Source organism: Artemia sp. Qi Xiang Cuo, chromosome 13, assembly GCF_049724085.1.
Source record: "Artemia sp. Qi Xiang Cuo chromosome 13, ASM4972408v1, whole genome shotgun sequence".
NCBI lineage: Eukaryota > Metazoa > Arthropoda > Branchiopoda > Anostraca > Artemiidae > Artemia > Artemia sp. Qi Xiang Cuo.
The window spans coordinates 68261512-68284389 of record NC_142806.1 but is presented as its reverse complement, the minus strand read 5'-3'; the positions used below and the strand labels follow the sequence as shown (position 1 = coordinate 68284389).

General features: G+C 34.9%; 1 protein-coding gene across 1 annotated transcript in view; it reads right to left on the bottom strand.

Annotated features, from left to right (window-relative positions):
* LOC148945585 (protein odr-4 homolog) overlaps window positions 1-22878 on the bottom strand; it is a 169681-nt gene that overhangs the window by 18284 nt on the left and 128519 nt on the right. The window contains exons 5-7 of the mRNA XM_089098849.1: window positions 12714-12887; window positions 7563-7676; window positions 2132-2225 (exon numbers count right to left, since the gene is read on the bottom strand). Coding sequence (XP_088954975.1) covers window positions 2132-2225; window positions 7563-7676; window positions 12714-12887 — 382 coding nt within the window. The remainder of the gene's footprint in view (window positions 1-2131; window positions 2226-7562; window positions 7677-12713; window positions 12888-22878) is intronic.

The window sequence follows — 22878 nt, the reverse complement described above, 5'->3', positions numbered from 1 at the left end:
TATAATGAAGAAACTCCAACATTGTTTTCCCAAGTCTGTCCTTCGCCATCTTTATTTTTCTTTAATACACCCGTATATACTTTATTGTTCAAGTATTTGGCTCTCTACTTTTTCTTCTACCTTAAAACCATTAAGAGTTCTACAAAATCATGCAGTAAGAATTTTAGCCGGTATAGCTCCACGTATGTCTGTTAGAGAAATTTACCCAATTTTAAAAATTTTGCCGGCTGCAGGCCTTCGTGAATTCTTTGTATTGTTGTTTATTTTGGACTGCAGCAGGATGTTCAGCCTCGGTGTTTTGGTGATTTATTGTACATTAGGTCTACTGTTCATTCTCATGATACAAGGGGTCGCGCAGACCGCTGTATATCTAGTGGTATATCTTCCCGTTCATGTTTTTCAGTTTTTTATAGAGGTACGCGGAAATGGAATAGTTTGAATTGTGATATTAAGACTATTGGTGACCCCAATATTTTTAGAAAAATCATTAAGGAACTACTTTTTGCTGAATATGAGTTTTGACTGATTAATTGATTTATTTATTGTGGGGGTTTTGTTGATATGATGTTCCCAGAGGAAGTATAATATATGATATTATTTTGTATTTGTTGTTTAGTGTGATGGTATTAGTGGTGTCGGTGGCCAAGTATTCTTTGTTTTATGGATTTTGTTTTCTCTACCTCCCCCACGGACAAGCTTTGCTTTTTAAGGGAAGTAGCAATAATTTTTTGTTTATATGTTTTTTTTTCAATAAATCCTTCTCTCTCTCTCTCTCTCATTATCGAACTAAATAAAATGGTCTGGAAAATTGAAAATATGTTCTGGAAGGGCTGAAGTAAAATCTTCAGGCTTAGAATCTTGCTTTAAAGCCGAAGAATTAAATCTTTATGCTGTAACAATCTCATTTCCAAATTCTGGTTAGTACGTCCCACATATGAGCTTCCGCAAGTACATGGGATCTGATAGACCCCACTTAGTTGGCCCAACGAAGTTAGATCCTTCCCACAATTTAGAAAACTACCCAAAGTATTACTACTCTTTAAAGCTACCTTTAGACCATTACTCTGTAAAATTCTTTTGAGTTTTTCACTTAGCCCAGGTACATATGGTAAGGAACAAAAAACATTCTTTTCCCGAGTTATTTCCAAGACTTCATAAGAAATCTCTAGAAACTTTTTCTTCTCTTTGAAAAAGTCTGGTTAATTAACCACTCTGGATACATGTTGCTTATTAGTATTTCTCTTAGAAAAGACAACTCCTCAAAAAATTTTGGAGAGCAAATACTAAAGATCCAGCAAATACTAAAGATCCTTACCATATGTACCCGGGCTAAGTGAAAAACTCAAAAGAATTTTACAGAGTAATGGTCTACGTATCCAGGGCCGTATCCAGGATTTATTGTTCGGGGGAGGGGGGGGGGGAGGGGTTACAAAACGATGTCTTTTTGGGGGAGGGGAAGGTTACAAAAAAACTTCAAAATGCATAAAAATTGGTTTACATTCATTTTTGTTACGTTTTTACGAGTCAAACAAACATTTTGGACATGTAAGCCACCCAAATCTCCCTCCTGGATGCGGCCTTGGTTATATGACAAGGATTTATGCCAGTTTTATAAGGTTCTCTATCAACACAACAGATGTTTGATTGAAAAATGGTTCATTGCTTTCCCTTTCGACAAAAAAAAAAAAAAAAAAAAAAAAAAAAAAAAAAAAAAAAAAAAATCATAGCAGCAACCCCAAAATGTAAGATCAATTGATAACATTTGTTTTTCTTAATGAAGGTCTATTTGTTTAGAAGCATTAGCATCATTAATTAATTGAATAAAAGCTGACAATATTTAATTCAATATTAAAGGGCATTAAAGTATCATATTTGAAACTGCAGCCAAAAGTTGCGTTCGATATGCTAAACTAACTGAACATAAAATGCACAAATTAAACATAAAAAGAGAAACTTCGACATGATTTCGAATTTGTAATGCCAACTTAAACGTATCGAAAATAAATTATCAGCTTTTACCATTGCATCGTTTTTTCTCTCTTTTTTTTGAGCATTAAAAGATTTTAAGTGCTATATAGTTTAGTGATTTAAAAAGCACTATAAAGATTTAGTGCTATATAGTTTAGCTTACAATCTAAAGGTCCTCTTTGTTCTTCGCCAATCAACGAGTCACAATGTAAATCACATCGGGACCATAATGACCTCAAAATATCCTCAAAAATTGCCTGAAAAAAATAAAAAGAAAAAATTACCTGAGCCTTTTGAACAAAAAAATTAAATAAATAAAACAAAGTCGTGCCCCCAAGACTGATCCAAATGAATTACACGCCCGTCAAAGAAAACTGAAAATAATGGCTAAAAAACGCAGAATGTTTCTCATAATCACCTACAAAAAAGCTCATTTAAAACACCGTATTTCATACTCATTTAACTAGTTCAAGTATATTTAACTATAATACCCAAACCTAAATATATGAGGGGCTAGGGGGTAAAAGGGAATTCCATTTCGTAAAGTTGGTTCAAAGGATCCCTTATTTTGAGAAATTACAAATTGTTGAAGCAAAAAAACGTTATATTAGAAGTATAATGTCTAGGTAAATTGGGTAAACCAAAATCATTTCCTACTTTAGTAATTTGAATAGATAAGTTCTAGAACAGGGATTGATCTTACCTATCCATGCAAAAACCAAGGACAAAGAGAGAAAACGCAATGACATGAAAGAAAATAGTTGGTAAATATAAGCCATCATAAACTCACAAGTAAATCACCACAAATAACTTATTCCCAAGCGATCACCATCAATTAGAGCTCATCAGAGAAATACCAGCCTTTATGAGTTTTGGCACTTTCAATTCCTGACTCAGGCATAGTGGCGTGCCTGCCATATAATGGTAAATACGGTATCACTATTATAAGTGAAGCTTTTGAAATAAATGCATATTAATATATTCATAAAGCATCCAAAAACATACCTAAAAAATAGATAAGATGCACCCCTATTAGCTGAGAATGAGCAAATAAGACACAAAATAGAAAATAAACTGCTTTATTGGATGTCGGATAACTATTTTAAAATTTAAGCCAGCACAGATATAATACACCGCCTGAATAAAAGAGCCTAAAAACTTATCTTATTTAGTTATATTTATTTATCAAACTAGTTTATTTATCTTTACTCTATTTACTTTATTGAATATTTTATTCACTTTGAATTGAATTTATTTATAACCCGTTGAAATACAATGATTAACGGAGTATAAAAAAAAGAAAAAAGAAGAAGAAAGGAAAAAACAAAAGCAGAAGAAAAAGGCGGATAATGACAAATAAAACGAAATTAAAACTCATAGAACAATCGCACAAGCATAGTAATAAACCAGAAAATGACAGCACAAGCCAATGTAACAAGCACATAGACAAGCACGAACAGAAAATAGATAAAACTTATGGAACAGACACACAAGCATAATAATAAACCAAACAATCATACAGTATATACGTATAACAAACACAAAAACAGTAAACGTGAAAGACCTATTGTTTTAAAATGGAACACCATGGATGTCCATTTATTCCCCTAATGTAAGCTGCAATGCACCTGCCGATGGCAGCATTGGGGTCAATTAGACCGTATTTCCTATTGGCCCAAGAATTACTTGCCCAGGAGGGGGGAGGCTGAGAAGATATACAGCATACCGGAAATAAATTCGTCGGAGTTGCTTTGATTCCGTTGCCGAAAAGGTACGCCAAAAAGGTGCAAGGTATAAAAAATTTGAGAGTGCATATGAGTTATATAATTTAGCTAGCAGTTGGCAATTAAGACGAAGTTTATTGGAAACTATGCCACCGTAGGCACTGGACGTTCAGCGCTGGAAATGGCGAATGAGAAGCTTTTTAGTTGCTTTAAGGGAGTTACCGATTGGGAGGCCAAGATAATTCATTTCAAATTTAGGAGCAACCAATAATCCATTAAGATTAAATCCTTCGGGAAATTTTCAGCTTCTAGTATCACTTCTGACTTTTCAGCGTTAAATTTAAGATTTATTTTTGAATACTCTCGACTCAAAATGGAGAAATTTTTCTCAAACGTCAATACCATTCGGCTGGGGTTAAAGACATCGTCCACATAAGCAGTAAGAGACACATCTATCCCTTCTAAAATACAGGAAGAAACTGCTTGAGATTGCGCGTCGAGAAGAAACAGTTGTTAAACACAATTGGGGATGTAAGGGCGCCTTGCCTTACTCCGCGACGAACAGGTATGGTTATCTTTGTAATTATTCCACGAGGCAGATTAACAACGATAGTTAAATGATTATACATATCATACAAAGCACGAATAATACAGGTACTGACCCCGCGCTTATACAATTCAGTGAGTATATGCGAGTGAATTATCGAATCAAAAGCACGACTGACATCATGGCTCCCTAGAATAAGCTGCTCTCCGGATTTATCAGCGTCAGTCAAAACTGACGACAGTGCCGTCAGTGCATGAGCGCAACCTATTCCTTTCTGGAACCCAAATTGGTATGGGGGCATATAGCATTTATCAACCAACTCAGGCATTATAAACTTCTCAAAAATTTTACAAAAAGTTGTAGCTACCGTTATTAGCCGATATGATGAGCACTCATTTAGGGGTTTATTGTTTTTAGGGACAGGAATAAGACGGCTAGTTGAAAAAGAGTTAAGAATCATTCCTTTTCTAAACACCATTTGGAAAAGTGGGGCAAGGTGGGAAAAAAGAAAAGGGGTTCCATATATGAGGTATTTGGCGCAAACGTGATCTGTACCTCTTGAAAAAGGTTTCTTAATTTTACGAATTATATTATAAACATCCAAAACTGATACAGTAAACATTGATTTGTCCCCTATCGAAAGTATCTTTCCAAGTGTAACTTTGGAGGGTAGTGGGTCTGGTTCTGAAAACTCTCTGGAGAAATGTTGTTCCCATAGTTCAGGAGGGATATTCAATGACTGGTTTGGCTTTTATTTTTGTTTATGTTTTAAATTCTTCCACAAAAGTCCTGGGTTACTAAAAATCTTTTCAGAAAAATTGGAACGAATAGTAGCTCTATGTTTATTTAGCTCTTTTAAAAAACGGAGTTTGGTGGATAAACGGATCTGGTTTACGATCACAAAATCATTAAGTACGCTTACACTTACTGCACGACTGGCAATACTACCGGAGACAAGCACATGACCAAGGTTTGACACTGATCCTGAGAAGTGTATATATGTGAAATCATCATATTTTGGTAAGAGAGCACCTTCACTTGGAATCAGGCTAAGAAGCAGAGCCGTACGTGGATTATCACTTTTCAATAGGTCACAATCAAAGTCCCCCAACAGAACCCAAAGGAGGTGCGAGGCTCTGATTTTACATTTACCCAATCTTCTGCATGCTAGAGCAAACTTCGTTTCAGAATTTTCGTCTCTATAGTCTGTCGGCAGGAGTTAGAATGTCTATCTATTATTGTAGCAAGTCCACCTGAGGGGTGGCCTCGTTTTATGGGCCTTTTAGCGGCTACAAAGTGGAGCACATGTGATTGCACTATATCGACTAGTTTCATATTGTCAACAGAGAGAAGATATTCCTGTATGCATGTGATTTCTTTACTAAGGCAAAGTTGTTCCACCATGGCGATTTTCGCACTGAGATTACCTTTTACGTTCCATGACAAGACGCTCTTTTTAATATAGGGCTCAACCATTTCTAACAGATTGGCTTTTTGGCTTCAAAGTCTTGTTAAACGGGCAGTTAGCATGGTAGTACGTGTGTTTGGTGCTTTAAAAATTCAAACAGCAGATTGGGTTCTGGCACGGGCTTTCTTTCGTCACACCGTGGTAATTTTGGGCGCAACGGCCGCATTTCTTGGTATTTTTGCACTGCGTCGACATATGGCCGATTCATGACAATTAAAACAACATTTCAACATTTTGAAACGATCGAAGTCAATTTTAATCGTCATTTGTGCGGCAGTATCAAAGGCATCTCTACTTGAAAAATACAGTTGGAAGGTGCGTGATTTCCCACATTGTTCGGCTTTCTCATATCCGGCTATTAATCTTTGTAAAGCCTCAGCACTAAGAGACTCGGGAATCCCTTTAATTATACCGATGTGTGAGGGAGTTTTGATTTTTGCGCTGGAACCCTGGTTTTGATTGTTAATCCCAAGCGCCAATTTCTCCGCAGTAGCCTTCTGCGCAATGGCTACCCGCCACTCATTTTTTCTTGGTCTGAGCTCAACCTTAGAAGCATCAAGGGACTCGCCACACGCAGATTCTATAAAAGCTTTCCGCTCCAATGGGATTTTCAGTGGCGGAGGGTTTGTAACAGCTACAGAGTAAGACAGCTTAGTGGGGGCATTTGGTTGGGTAGGGAAACTAGTTCGAGTAAAAAGATTTAAGTCACCTTTATTCAGTCGTTCCATGAAGCCTTCAAAACGACGGCACATATCATTTACTTTGGTAGTTACGCATGCACTTATCTCTTCTCCGCATGCAGGGACCTCGGTTGGCTCAAAAATGACAAATGTCAGAACTTCACAAGTTGACGCTTTTCTTTAGCTGATTTGGCAAAGAATTTCACAATCTCCAGGACATTTTCTTCATCTTTAACTGATTTACGGAAGGGGTCCGGTAGGCCAGATTTTTGTAGGATTAATTCTTCCGCACTCAGTATATTATCTCTGGAGAAAAACTCCACAGCGCGATTAATAACCAATTGATGTTTTATTCCGGCATTGCTCTTGAAAAAAAATTTAACACCGCATTCCAAATGATGTTTTCCATGTCTATATTTTATAATCATTAATCACGAGTAGGCTATATATCCAAAAATCCACCTTTAGGTAGATTTTTCATCGTCCTTAATTACTGCATTAAGTCAGTCCAAAAAATATAAGCAGTACCAGATTGCGTAAGATATTTAATACTTTAATCCTTTTGAGATACAAACAATTCACATAGGTGTTTTCGCTTTGAAATCTAGATGAATATTACATTAGTTTACCAAGTTACTTTATTCGCGGAAAAAAGTCCCGAAATCAGTTTGTGGTTAAAAATATAAAAAATTTAACTTTGAGGTGTAAAATAGGCATAGCTACTGTTCAAACGTAATTCTTTTAGAATCACGAAATTTTCGTGTTGATCTAAAACAGAAATGAACCGATTATTCATCAACACGAGGATAATTTATTCATTTCATGAATTGACTGGAAGCTATTAAAGCGAAATTCAACCCCTCTTAGAAACTAGCATAGCAAGTCAGCATCCGTACATAACTTTTACCTTAGAATAAAGTCGTGCTAGAACAATATTTGAATTTTATTAGTTTAGAAAAGAGAGAAAGAGAGAAAGAGAGAGAGTGTGAGAGAGAGAGAGAGAGAGAGAGAGTGTGTGAGAGAGAGAGACAGAGAGAGGGAGATAGAGTGAGATAGAGAAAGAGAGAGAGAGAAAGAGAGAGAGTGAGAGAGAGAGAGAGAGAGAGAGAGAGAGAGAGAGAGAGAGAGAGAGAGAGAGAGAGAGAGAGAGAGAGAGAGAGAGAGAGAGAGAATACCTCTTTAGCCTCTTTAACCGAGACCTTTGAATTCACCAAAGCACGGATAGTCATCATCCCAGTCAGGCGAATCATTCCTACACATGGCTCCAGTGCAAAACTTGGCATCTCAGGCTTTAAAAGGAAAAAAAAACTAAATAGTTAAGAAAAATAAATTAGCAAGTGGTCAATCAGTAATCTGATTCTGGGATAAATTAAACGAAGTCCACAAAATTATACCTGCGCAAAGAAACGGGATGGGAGGCTAAAACCATGCATACTCCCCTGATTTGAAACTTTGAAAATTTTCACAATTTGAGCAAGTCTTTTTGAACGAATCTTCATGCTCTCCCTTTCACATTACACGGTTCTTAAAACCAAAGTTAAGAGTATTCAAGTCTTATGACAAAAGTCCTTAGTCTCCTTTAATGCCATACAATTGGTTCAGGCCAATTTTAATTATTACTGTTCCCGTCGTGCTCTTAATCGTTGGATTTTAGTTTTGTTTGATATGATTGTTTTTCTTCTTTGTCTTGTAGTCTACTTTGTAACAAGGAGAGTCCTTTGTCTTCTAACAAAGGCAAGCGCCCCTTGCAACCTCCACTGTGAATAAATTGAAGGAATTGCAGTAGTCCTGGCCTGCTTTACATACAACAATTCAGCAACATTCCGCCCAAATTTTGCATACGTAACTTCTTGCTTAAGAGAGCCATTGATTCAAACTAGAGATTACAACACGTGGAAGGGTCAAGATTCATAAATAGACCAAAGGAAAAATTGTTCGCAAAGAAAGGGGTCCAATGCGAGAAAAAAAGACCAAAAAAGAGAAAAAAGTAAATTCTCCACATTTTGTTTATCAAACAAAGAATCTTAAACGCGGATTTGAACCAAAAAGAACGGAAACAGAACCGAGAAAACCCCCCCCAAAATGAGGCAGAAAGTATAAAACAAGAAAAGAATATAATAACTTTAAAAATAAAAAAGGAAATTAAGGTAATTGCAATCCAACATTACACTTCGCTTTCCAGACAATGTTTCGTTGACACCTAAGTAAAGTAGTTTACCAGGTTGTTGAATTTTTCAGGAATCAGTACAATTTTAAGTTCCAAGAAATTTATGGATGTTTCTAGTGTTCGGCGATATCTTAATTAAACGATATGTCGATATTTTTACTTTTGATATTGGATAATAGTTATATCGATTTCGATATTTCTGATCAGTTTTTTGTCCAGAGGAACTTCAGGATTTGAACCTCTAATTAAACGGTTCTTGTGTTTCAAGAGTTGTTCTTAAATAGTTGGGATGAACAGTTAAAATTATCGTAAAGAGCGAGGCGGAACAACCCTCATACACGGGGTAATTTCTGTTCGTTTTAATGTTGCTCCTTACTTGTAGTTGAAAAAAAAAGTTTTTTTTATTCAATTTCTGATCGTTTTTCCAATAATGCTGGAAGATCCACCACCTTTTCTCTCCATGGAAAATCTACTTTCCATGGAGAAAATTCTACAAGAATTTTTTGGGAAAAATTCTCCCGCGTAAGATCCCCCTTCCCCCAGACAATTCCATCCCTGCTAAAAATTCCCCTGCAAAAAAAGCTTCTTGTGGCAATTCAGCCTGGAAAAGTGTTTTTAACTTGCTTTCGTTTGAAAAAAGACTTGTTTTTCTTTTAATTTTTAATGGTTTTTCAAATTATGCCAGAAATCCTCCCTCCGTGGAAAATTTTTCCTGGAAATTCTCCCCATTCAATGTCTCAATGGAAGGTTTCTCCTAGGTAAAATTGCCCAAATGAAAATCTCTCTTGCGGAAAATTACAACCCCCACGAAAATATCTCCAGACAACTTTCAGTTCTTTGAAAGTCTTACCTGGGCTGTTTCCCCGGAATATCTTCAAATATAAAATTGAATTGGCAAAGAGAGAACAGGTCAAATAGAATAAATTTCGTATAAAAAATTATGATAAATTCCCCCGTGTATAGTTTCCGTTTGAAATTCCATCCCTGGAAACTTCCCTCCTCACGGAAAATTCTCCCCTTAGGAAGTCTTCCCGCAGAAAACTCCGCCCATAGAAAAATCACTCGCCCCCAAAAATATCTTTTTTCTTCTCAATAACAAATACTATATGTAAACACTGGACAAATTTCACAACTTACAACCTTTTACTCCAGGGACTTGCAGTGCCATGTAATCCCCAGAGACAAGATTACTTGACTTCTCAACTATACTGATCAAAATAACTATCTCAAAATGTTGATCGGATGACTTTGGGAAAAAGGAGCGCGGGAGGGAGGGGAAATCTAGTTGCCCTCCGATCATTTTGGCCACAAAATGGGGAACAAGCACTGTAGTTTCCGCTCGAGCAAGCCCTCTCCTGATCTTATATGACTATTGGTTCGATGCGATCACCCTGGCAAAAAAAAAGAAAAAAAAACAACAACAGAACTAATAAACACGCATCCGTCATTTTGCTTTTGGCAAAAATAACAAAATTTCACACTTTTCCACATGGAAGCTAGAAACCCTTGCAGCATGATTTTCCGATATGCCGAATCTGATGGTGCGATTTTTATTAAGATGATTTGACTTTTTAGAGGCGTTCCCACTCTGTCTAAAAGCAATTTCTGTATAGATTTTCATAAAAAATTCCTGAGGCTCGTAACTTCTATGGGTATATGAAACTTGATGAATTTTATACATCTGGAGTTGGCATAAAAAGCCAATTCATTTGATGTAGCTATTGTTATAAAAATTTAGTGTTTTAGAGTTTCGGTTGCTATTGGGCCGAGTTGCTTTTTACTTACAGATTGTTTGAAAACTATTTGATTGACTGATCAGGCTTGGAATCCACTTTCAGAAAGGACATTGGCGGCGGACATGGACACTAATTTTATGACAAGTTCGTACTTGTATTTCTGAAATCCACATCGCAAGAGTTTCACAACTTTAATGGATCTTTTTCATTGGAACTAAAGACTCCCTACTGAAAATCTGTAGAGACGTGATAGATGCAGCTGCTGATGAAGCTTGCTCTGCACTGACTAGTGAAACTCCATCATGTGCTCCCCACAAACTGGCTGAATTCTGTAGTGGCTGAATCACAGGGACTGTGACAGCACTTGCATCTGTTGGTACAGATTCCAGTAAGACCCAATCCATGTCTCTTGCCATTTCATTGTCAACTTGGACACGATTGTCATAGTTAATACACAATTTCTATAAACGTGAATTGATGTATGTCGCTATCGTGACCTGACCTGTAGTGTGATCTGAGCAAGGCCTATAAGCTTAAAATATATTTTATGTAGTCAAAACTTTTGGAGATTCTCAGCAACATTGTAGAGTTCACCCACAATAAACGTAGTTTAAGAATACGCCTTTGTCAACTTATGGATACACCTGTACATGCGGTGTATCAGCATATATGAGTCAGTGGATTGAATACATTATTCTTCCTCCCGGCCATTTGCGAAACAAATTTCTATGTTGGATATTTTGGAATTAAAATTTTAGATGAATCGGAACTCTGCTGGACATTCACCGGTAGATACCAGAAAAAGCCGAAATAATACCGTTTTCGATATCGATATTTAGGTTTCGATATTCGATATCGATATTTGGTGAGATACGTCAATATATCGATATCTAATATCGCCCAACACTTAGTTCTTTCATCCACCAAACTCAATTATTTTCTTCACAATATTAAGAAAATTTGACAAGAAAAGGATTTTTAGCCTATAGAGAAATAGTGGAACATCTATAGAAATAGAGAGAAAGAACGTGGATACTGAAATAAAAAATCAAAAGGCAACATCAATTGATTTTGCTGCTTCTTCTTCAACACTCGCTCTTAGTAGATAAAATAAGCCTACCTACCCTAGATAGGTAAGGATTGGTAGTCTCCAGGCCTGTTCTATCCTGATACCAAAACATTGTCACACTTTTCAACTGAAAATTCTTACATTTTCGACAAGACATGCCTGTATTTGGAGGTTTTTTCTTTTTAATTTTACATTTTCTTATAGTTGAAAAGTAAAGAAAACTAAAATTCAACATTCAAATTGCAATAAATCAAATGTACATTAGGTTATAAATTATACAAGTACTTTATAGGCATACTTTCTTTGATGTACTAAAAAAGGTAGTTTAGACCGTTCAATAAATGTTTAGGGAATCAGGTCAGTTATTAGTTTGTTAAATGTTAAGGATTTTTTTTTCAAACAGTTCGTGGTAACGAACTGTAAGTAAGAAGCGATGCGGCTCAATAGTAACCGAACTCTACGAAAAGGAGTTTTGGTAACAATAGATACATCAAAAGAATTAAATTTTGAGGCTTATTCAGAATATATAAAATTCTTCAGGTTTAATGTTACCCATCAAAATTTACGAACCTGATAAAATTTGCCCAATTTTTGAAAAAGGAGGGGAAACACCCATAAGACATCACGTGATCTTAATAAATTACTTTTCCATAATTTTCCATAACAAATTACTTTTCCATAACTGCACTCAGCATCTTCTATTAAGCGACTAGCAATAGACACATACAAAGCCAAAATATTTGAACGAGTTATGCAGTTCAAGTTCAGTTATGTAGACCATTAGATTCGACGCCATTTTTAATAAGGCGAATAATGTGCTGAATCAATACATTCAGCATATCAGAGAACCAAGGCCGTATCCCGGGGGGGGGGATTACCCGGTTTGAACCCCCCCCCCCCCCCCGAAATTTTTGACCGAGTCAAAAATAAGTCGAAAATTAGTAAAACCTAGGTAAAAATGAGTAACATTAGTCGAAAACTGAGTCAAAAATTAGTAACCCCCCCCCCCGAAAAAGTCAAAATTAGTAACCCCCCCCCCGAAAATAATCCTGGATCCACCCTTACAGAGAACCTTAATGTAGAGGTTTCAAGCTCCAATGTACAAAAATAAAAAAAAATTGAACTTTTTGTCAGAAGCAAGATCACGGATGCGTGTTCATTTGTTTTTTTTTACGTAAGGGATTACGTGGGAGGATCTTTCCACGGAGGAATATTTCGTGAGGGAAGGGATTATTCATGGAATGGGGGGAGGGGCTGGAAATAAAATAAACAAATAAAGTAAAGTAATTAAAGTAAATACAGAAGTAAAAGAACGAACCCTATGTATTTATAAATAAAGGATGTGAGTACTAACATATGGAAACAACAGGGCAACGTTCATTGATTTTGCTACTTTTTCTTCATCGGCTGCATGCTTTCCTTTGGATTTTTGTGATTTTGGAACTAACAGCTCACTATCATCTCTAAACTGGTCGTCAAATAGTACTGTTGCATTTTTAGCAGCTTTGAAATATAAAGAGAGTGCATCCTAGAAGACAAAAAAAAGGAGAAGTGCAGATGAATGGAAACTCGGAGAATTTATCTTAACGCTAGAAGAGGTCACCTTCACTGAGGATTAGTTAGGACAATCCCCTCATTTCCTCATCATCAGCACCAATAATTTCCCCGTCACAGCAAAAAATCCACACTTTAAGGCAAATAACGAAAAATTTAAATTATTTTTGTTCAAAAACACCAATCTTTAACGCTTTATCCGTTAGATCTAGTGTCTAATAATGATAATGAGAAAAAAACTAGAATAACTGCAATTAATTCACATTGTATTCAAGCACTTAACTGGAATATGATAAATTGCAAAAAATATGCAGAGGACTGGAAACCCGAAGTGTTTACACTCTTCCTAAGAGAGGTCTTTCCAAAGAGAGGTCTTTCTTTATATTTAATATAGAATAGGAATAAGCCCCTTCATTTCCTCATCATCATAAAATTATTGTCATATTACGGGCAAATACCATTTGTAAGCCTTATGCTTGTTAAAGAGAGACCAACTTTTTGGAATTGTATTCATTAAGCCTATCTCTTATTGTGTACTTTTATAATTAAAGTTACTTAATCAGTGACAAAGGTAAGAAAAACTGAACTAAAAGGCTTTAACCCACACAAAAGCACTGCACTGAATTTCAGCATCGACTTCATCAATTATTTCCAGATTACCGCAAAAAAACTAGACTTTACAGAAAACAACAGCAAAAAGTTTTACTTTATTAAAGATCGAAAAACTTTGAAGGTTTTTAGATCTCCTTTTTCAATAAATTTAATAATTAAAGCTATTTAATCAATTAATGATGATAGTGAGGAAAACAGGAGAACTAAGAATTAATCCACAGGGCAGCAGCGAGCTGATTAATCATCAATTAAATAAAAAGAGTGGTTACCCGAACTATTTCTACTGTTCCAAAAAGAGGTCGTTCTAGATTAGCTGGGATTGGCCCTCTCATTTTTTTTTTATTACCAACATCAATTACTGATTAAATCTAATCCTGATTCAAAAATGTTATTTAATCGATGATAATAGCGTGAAAAGGGTAGACTAACAGAAATCAACCCACATAAGAAATAATGAGAAATAAGTAGCCATATAGAAATAGTGGCCCTATACACCTTTCAAAGAGAGTGAATATCCCCTCGCAATGTTGTATGAATTTTCTTGGCCCTATACACCTTTCAAAGAGAGTAAATATCCCCTCACAGTATCGTAGGAATTTTCTTGGCCCTATACACCTTTCAAAGAGAGTGAGTACCCCTTGCAATTTCGTATGAATTCGCTTGGCCCTATACACCTTTCAAAGAGAGTAGGTAGTCCTTCGCATATTGGTAATACTTTGGTTAGACTACGTTCCTTGCCATGCTATTTGTTTACTTTACGTTCCTTGACACCTTTTCAAGACACTTTTGAGGCCAACAAACTCTTTGAAGGCCAGGCAGCGGTAGAAATCTGTGACCTCTATCGAAGGTCAGGTGCTAGTGAATGTCATTTCATTGACTGGTGCAATGGCCTTTACCTGAGGATGGGTGCGGTCCATTTCTTTGGCCATGAGTTTGGATATGCGCTTTTGAGGAGCAATGAACTCTGAACAAACCCGGACAATATTGAAATAGATTACATAATGATCTAAGATGTTCGCTAAAGATTTTCTGATGATTTCAGAAATATTTGACTGGTGTAGTCTTGATGTCCCTAAGGCACTGTCGTAACCTCTTACTGATTTTTCTGGTTTTGAGCGTAAGTTGTGCAATGATATAGTCCTATTGAATTGTTATTTTTGGAACAAGTCGATGCTGATGTCTTTAAGTCTTGATGTCTTTAAGGCACTCTTGTCAACTCATACAGGTTTCTCTGGTTTTGAGTGTCAGTTGCGCCATTATATAGTCCCATAGAAATGTCATTTTTGGAACAAAACGATGCTAAAAAATTGTTCATAGAAATAAATTGACAGAAACCCTCGCATATCACCTTATGAATTAACAATTAAATGAAATCAGTAGTAAGTTATAAATAAGTCTGACCGTGCCCACTGAAATAATGAATTATTTGCATGGTGATTATTGTGATTATAATAATGATATTATTATTTTTCTTAGAAATACATTATAAGCTATAGGTTTTATGCATTTGCTATGCCATTAAATTGTATCCATTTTTATATCAAGTATCATCTTTAGTTTTACCCCCCCCCCCCCACCTCCTCCCTACGAGTTGTTCTTGAACCTTTTAATTCAATTCGTGAAATATTTTTTAACCCTGGACCTTCAGGGGATGGTAAAGACCAATATCAAAACTAAGAAGTGCGTAAACACTGCCTTTGAATGGTTTGCGAGCTTAGCCCTTGAGGCGAGTTACTTATTTTTAATTCTGTACATTTATTTTTTTCAACAGAAAAATTTTTCAACTTTTTTTTTATGTCTTAAAATGACATGAAATATACTTAAACCAAAAAAATCACTATCAATATTTTCAAAGTACAAAACGAAAATTACATAAATATGTTACTAGTGACATTTACTATTAGAAAAATAGTGTTTGTAGAAGCACTTTTATCTGAATTGGTATTTTTTGCACCTGGAAAATTATTCAACTTTTTTTATAACAGAAAAATTTTTCAACTTTTTTTTACATTTCTAAAAATGACATGAAATATAGTTGAACCAAAAAAATCACTATCAATATTTTCAAAATACAAAATGAGATGTAAATATGTTATTAATGACTTTTACTATTATAAAAATAGTGTTTGTAGTAACACTTTTTTTTCTGACTTTGAATTTTTTGGACTTGGAAAATTACTCCTTTTTTACAAAGTTTCTATTCATCTTTTTTTTCAAGTTCCAGTTCTGTTCTGAATTTTAAAAGAAGAATTTTTATTAACTGAAGTTTTCTTCAAATTTTTTTTCATATCTTAAAATGATCTGCCAAGAAAAAAAATATCTAAGCTAAAAACAAAAATTTCAAAAAAATTTACACAAAAAAAAAACTTCTAAGAAAACAAAAACGTCTCAAAGAAAAAAAGCAACGCCTCTAATAAAAAAAAAACATCGCAAAGAAAAGAAAACGTCGAGTTTTCTCAATGATGTGAGAAACAAAGATAAAAAAGTTCCACTTCCGTTCTGAATTTAAAAAGAAGAAAAAAAATTCAAGTTCTCTTCTGGATATTTCCTTGGAAGTGAAAGAATACTAAGGTTTAATTCTAAATATTTTCCAGAGAAGAGAAAAATCTTAAACTTCAGTTCTGATTATTCCGGAGGAGTAAAAAAGTTACACATCAGTTCTGAGCTCCCTCAAAGAAGAAAAAGTTCCACTTAACTTCGGAATTTTGTCAAAGAAGAGAAGAAAAGTTCAAGTTCTCTTCTGAATTTTTCCTGAGAAGAGAAAAATGTTACACTTCAATTCTGAATTTTTTCAAAGAAGAGAAAAAGATATACTCCAGTTCTGTGATTCACCAACGAACATAAAAAAGTTTCATTTCTATTCTGAATTTTAAAAGAAGAGAAACAAATTTCATCTTCTCTTCTGTATTTTTCCCTGGAAGTGAAAAAATGCTAAGGTATTATTCTGAAATTTTCGAGAGAATGGAAATAGCTTCAATTCAATTCTGAATTTTCTCAAAGAACAAAAAGAATACTCACTTCACTTCTGAATTTTCTCAGTGAAGAGAATGCAGTCTCACTTCACTTCTGTATTTTCGGGTAGAAGATGGAAAAATTTATACTTAGACTCTGTGTTTTTTACGAAGAAGGAAAAAAAGATATCTTTTTTTCTGGTTAAGAATTTTTTAGACGGAAAATTTTTCAACTTTTTTTGACATAGTTTTTTTCATCTTTTTTTAAAGTTCCACTTCTGTTCTGATTTTTAAAAGAAGAAAAAAGATTTCAACTTCTCTTCTGGATAGTTCCATGGAAGTGAAAAAATTCTAAGGTTTGATGTCAAAAGAAAACATGATGAATCATTTTATGCCATGAATTCAAAACTTTCAACTTTTATGATGATATTAACAAACATGTAATATTTTATAAGCTAAGTTACGCAACAATTTCCACGTTTCATTTGCACGCAATATATACACCGAGTTCTATGACTCCTTTCCGCAATGAATTCTAAGGGTTTTATGACTCCACCCCACAATGAATTCAGATGGTTTTACGAGTCCTCCCTCAAGTCAAAGGGAAAAGAAACCAGCTAAGCAACTATTGGAGTCGACCAACTATTGCAAATTCGATTTCTCTTGCCTTGAATATTAGTTGCCCAATGATGTAAACGTAAAGCACTTGAATTCTGTGGGGGCCAATGAACTACTATTACTTTTGCTGTTGCGCAACAAGTCCTTTTACCTTGAGCGATTTTGATTTTTACCTATGCGGCTGTCCCATTGGTACTCTATGGCTGGTTGGCAATAATACTTGGTCCATTGTATGTTTTCTATAATTATTGATTGTGCGCTGGATGGATAAATACATAAGTCTTGTTTTTTAAAAGTAAAAATGAATTTTTTCGAAAAAGTATGTCTACATGATAGTTGTTGTAGCATTGAGTGTTGTAGCAAATATTTGAATTGCGGAACAACCACCAATGGTGACATCATTGGAAACGTATGCGAGCGTTGTGGTGGCAGTGAGAGATTAAATTCTTTTGGAGTATCAAAAAAAATTTAAGATTTCTGACGGTGGATGTGCCAGAATCAAATTTCCAGATATGATATTGCTTAAAGACAATTCAAGCCTAAAACTAATGGTTTATGACTAAGGCCAAATTATTGCTTATGCTTCTAGTACCACATCACCTTTTGAAAAATCACATCATTATTGTTCTGGTATTACCATTCAACAGAACGTAAAAGAAAGACGAGCGTACTCCAGCATCAACGTCATAAATCATATCATGGCTATATGTCTGAACTGTAGCCTATGTAAAAATAATGTGGTAATAGACAGTGTAATCGAGAGCAAAACTAAAAGGGCATGTCCGATAACATCACCAAGAAAATTTAAGACAATTCAATGAAAATCAAAGCATCACTGAACGATAATAGTATCACTGGCAGTTTACCATTAGACATCATCATTGAATAGAATAATAGCAATGATGAAAAAGTGAAAATGAAGTACTTCAAGAAAGAATGTGCGCATAATAAAGTTATCGTAGTATTGAATGCTGACAAGTACAAATATTTGAACTATGAGAAAAGCACTATTGGTGACACTATTGGAAAGGTATGTGTGCATTGTCATGACAGTGAGAGATTGAATTTATTTGGAGTACCGAAAAATTTAAACATTATTCATGGCAGAAATAATAGAATAAAATTCCCAGAGATGATAGTTGATAATTCATGTCTAAAAGTAATAGTTGACAACGAGGGTCAACTTCTCGGTCATAGCACAGGTAACAAACTACCTATTGATAAATCAAATAGCCGTCTTTCGAGTATTAGCATTCAACGGAAGGTAAAGAGAAGACAGGCATACTGCTGCACCAATGTCATAAAACATATCATGTCTTAGTGTCAGAATTGTTACATGTGTAAAAATAATATGGTAATAGACAGTGAAATCACCGGTGAAATAAAAAGGGCATTGTTAGATAATATTAACATGGAAATTAATGACAATTCTAAGAAAAGAAAAGTATTGATTAATATTGATGGTATCATCAACAGTTTGCCATCAGATACTGTCAACAAAGACAAAAATACCAATAATGAGATGCATGACGCGAATGTAGCTGAAGCCAGGTAAAAAGTCATATATGACACGGAAAAGGAATATGTGCCCTGTCACGAGAAATCATTATGAAGAAACCGCAAGTAAAATAAAATGACTTATTTCGCAATAGCAAAAGTAGAAGGAGTTCATTGGCCCCCACAGAATTAAAGTGCTTTAGGTTTAAATCATTGCGCAACTAACATTCAAGGCAAGAGAAATCGATTGTGCTATAGTTCGTTGACTCCAATAGTTACTTATCTGGTTTCTTTTTTCTATGGCTAGATGGAGGACTCGTAAAACCATCTGAATTCATTGTGGGGGGAGTCACAAAACTAGGTATCTATTGCGTGCAAATGAAATGCGGAAATTGTTACGTAACTTAGCTTATAAAACATGAAATGTTTGTTAATATAATCATAAAAAATTGAATGTTTAGAATTCATTCCATAAAATGATTCATCATGTTTTCTCTTCGACATCAAACCTTAGCATTTTTTCACTTCTATGGAAATATCCAGAAGAGAAGTTGAACTCTTTTTTCTTCTTTTATAAATCAGAACAGAAGTGGAACTTAAAAAAAGATGAAAAAAACTATGTCAAAAAAAAGTTGAATAATTTTTCCTCCAAAAAAATCCTTAGTCAGAACAAAAGATATCTTTTTTCCCTTCGTCAGAAAAGATTTAGAGTCAAAGTATAGCTTTTTTCCATCTCCTACCGAAAATTCAGAAGTGAAGTGAGACTTCTTTCTCTTCACTGAGAAAATTCAGAAGTGAATTGAAAATTCTTTTTCTTCTTTGAGAAATTTCAGAATTGAATTGGAACTATTTCTATTCTCTCGAAAAATTCAGAATCATACCTTAGCATTTTTTCCTTCCATGGAAAAATCTAGAAGAGAAGAGGAATTTTGTTTCTCTTCTTTTAAAATTTAGAATAGAAATGGAACTTGTTTATGTTCGTCGGTGAATCACAGAACTGGAGTATATCTTTTTCTCTTCTTTGAAAAAATTCAGAATTGAAGTGTAACATTTTTCTCTTCTCAGGAAAAATTCAGAAGAGAACTTGAACTTTTCTTCTCTTCTTTGAGAAAATTCCGAACTTAAGTGGAACTTTTTCTTCTTTGAGGGAGCTCAGAATTGATGTGTAACTTTTTTTCTTCTCCGGAATAATCAGAATTGAAGTTTAAGATTTTCTCTCTTCTCTGGAAAAAATTTAAAATTTAACCTTAGTATTCTTTCCCTTCCAAGGAAGTATCCAGAAGAAAACTTGAACTTTTTTCTTCTTTTAAAATTCAGAACAGAAGTGGAACTTTTTTATCTTTGTTCTTCACATCATTGACAGAACTCGAAGTTTTATTTTCTTCGCGACGTTTTTTCCTTCGAGACGTTGCTTTTTTCTTGGAGACGTTTTTGTTTTCTTTGTGACGTTGTTTTTTTTGACATTTTTTGCGACATTTTGTTTTTAGCTTAGATGGGTTTTTTTTCCGAATAATTTTAAGACTTGAAAAAAAATTGAAGAAAACTTCAGTTAAAAAAATTCTTCTTTTAAAATTCAGAACAGAAGTGGAACTTGAAAAAAAAGATGAAAAAAAAATAATTAAAAAAAAGTTGAATAATTTTCCAAGTCCAAAAAAGTCCAAGTCAGAAAAAAAGTGCTACTACAAACACTATTTTCTAATAGTAAAAGTCATTACTAACAAATTTATATCATTCTCATTTTGTATTTTGAAAATATTGATAGTGATTTTTTTGTTTAAGTATATTACATGTAATTTTAAGACATGTACAAAAAAGTTGAAAATTTTTTCTGTATAAAAAAAAATAAAAGTACGGAATTAAAAATAAGTAAGATATGCCTCAAGGGCTAAGTTCACAAACCATTCAAAGGCAGTGTTTACACACTTTTTAGTTTTGATATTGGTCTTTGCCATCCCCTGAAGGTCCAGGGTTCAAAAATATTTCGCGAATTGAATTAAAAGGTTCAAGAACAACTCGTAGGGAGGAGGGGGGGGTTAAAACTAAAGATGATGATATACAAACAGATACAATAAATACCATAGAAAATGCATGAAACCTATTGCTTAGAATGTATTTCAAAGAGAAATAATAATATCATTGACATGTTGGTTCACATGGCTAAAGCATCGTAGGAAATCTCAGGTCTTACATTCAATTCCTACACCCTGCAAATAATTCATGATTTTAGAAGGCACGGTCAGACTTATTTATAGGTTACTACTGATTTCATTTAATTGTTAATTCATAAGGTGATATGCGAGGGTTTCTGTCAATTTATTTCCATGAACAATTTTTTAGCATCGACTTGTTCCAAAAAAACAATTCTATAGGACTATATCATTGCGCAACTGACGCTCAAAACCAGAGAAATCAGTAAGAGGTTACGACAGTGCCTTAGGGACATCAAGACTACACCAGTCAAATATTTCTGAAATCATCAGAAAATCTTTAGCGAACATCTTAGATCATTATGTAATCTATTTCAATATTGTCCGGGTTTGTTCAGAGTTCATTGCTCCTCAAACGCACATATCCAAACTCATGGCCAAAGAAATCGACCACACTCATCCTCAGGTAAAGGCCATATGCACCAGTCAAGGTAATGACATTCACTAACATCCAGCCTTTGGTAGAGGTCACAGATTTCTACCGCTGCCTGGCCTTCAAAGAGTTTTTTGGCCTCGAAAGTGTCTTGGAAAGGTGTCAAGGAACGTAAAGTAAGCAAATACCATGGCAAGGAACGTAGTCTAACCATAGTATTACCTATATGCGAGGGACTACTTACTCTCTTTGAAAGGTGTATAGGGCCAAGCAAATTCATACGAAATCGCGAGGGACTACTTACTCTCTTTGAAAGGTGTATAGGGCCGAGCAAATTCATACAAAATTGCGAGGGGTACTCACTCTCTTTGAAATTTGTATAGGGCCAAGCAAATTCATACGATACTGCGAGGGGATATTCACTCTCTTTGAAAGGTGTAAAGGGCAAGGCAAATTGATACGACATTGCGAGGGGATATTCACTCTCTTTGAAAGGTGTATATGGCCAAGCAAATTCATACGACATTGCGAGGGGATATTCACTCTCTTTGAAAAGTGTATAGGGCCCAGCAAATTCATACGACATTGCGAGGGAATATTCACTCTCTTTGAAAGGTATATAGGGCTAAGCAAATTCATTATAAGCATTCTACTGACGATAATGAAAAATTTTAAATAACTGGAATTAATTCACATGGTAGTCTAGTATTGAACTGAAATATGATTCATTGCAAAAAAAATTAGAAATAACCTACATAACCCACAAAAACAAAAGAATAGAAGCTCAAAATATTTCTACTGATCTAGGATCTACTAATCCTATCATCGCCAATTATTTCAAATTGTTTAGAAATAAACCTTGCATTTTTATGACAAAAAAAAGCAACAAGGAAGCTCATTTTGGTTCAACAAAACTGACTTCTTACTCTTTAATCCATTAACTCTATCTCAAGTCAGACAATTTAATAAATAAATAATAATTTTAACATTGTTAACTGTAAAAATAACGGCAGAAGAGTGGAAACTCGAAGCCAGGGTTGCCACCACGGTCAATTTTTAAAGTCATACATTTGCGTGCTACACAGTGATTTTCGGCGCTATAGTCAAAAAGTTGACTGTAATAGTGCTAAATTAGTGTAAAAATAAAAGTTTCGTTCTATTTTGGCACTATTTTAGCAATTTTGAGTAAGTGCTACGGTGCTACACACAATAAAATAGTGCTAAAATAGCACTTTCGTGCTACATGTGGCAACTCTGTTCGAAGTATTCCTACTGATTCTGGAAGAGGCCAATTCCATAAGTGGACTAGTGTGGATTAATGCCGTCCAAGCCGAGTGGTTAGTACGCTAGACTTGAAATCCTTTGTCCGCTAGGACAGGGATTTGTGCCCCGATGTTGCTGTTATTTAGTTTAGAAGGGTGGTCATTAGCGTGACTCTGTAAGATCAGCCAGAGTCGAACCAGCTCTAAATCGGTATCAGGAGAAATCTGGGGAAGTAAATAGGAAGGGTGTGCGAAGGCACAGGATGGTAGGCCCCCACCCCCCATTACAATTCCTGGCTGAAGGGCCACGAAACAGAGAACAGCACCGCCGGTAGGGACTGTCAAATTCAGTGCCGTATTCTTTATTTTTTTTTTTATGCCGTCATTTTCTCATCATCATCATTAATAATTTCAAAAACTCTAGAAAATAATCTCAAAATTTACG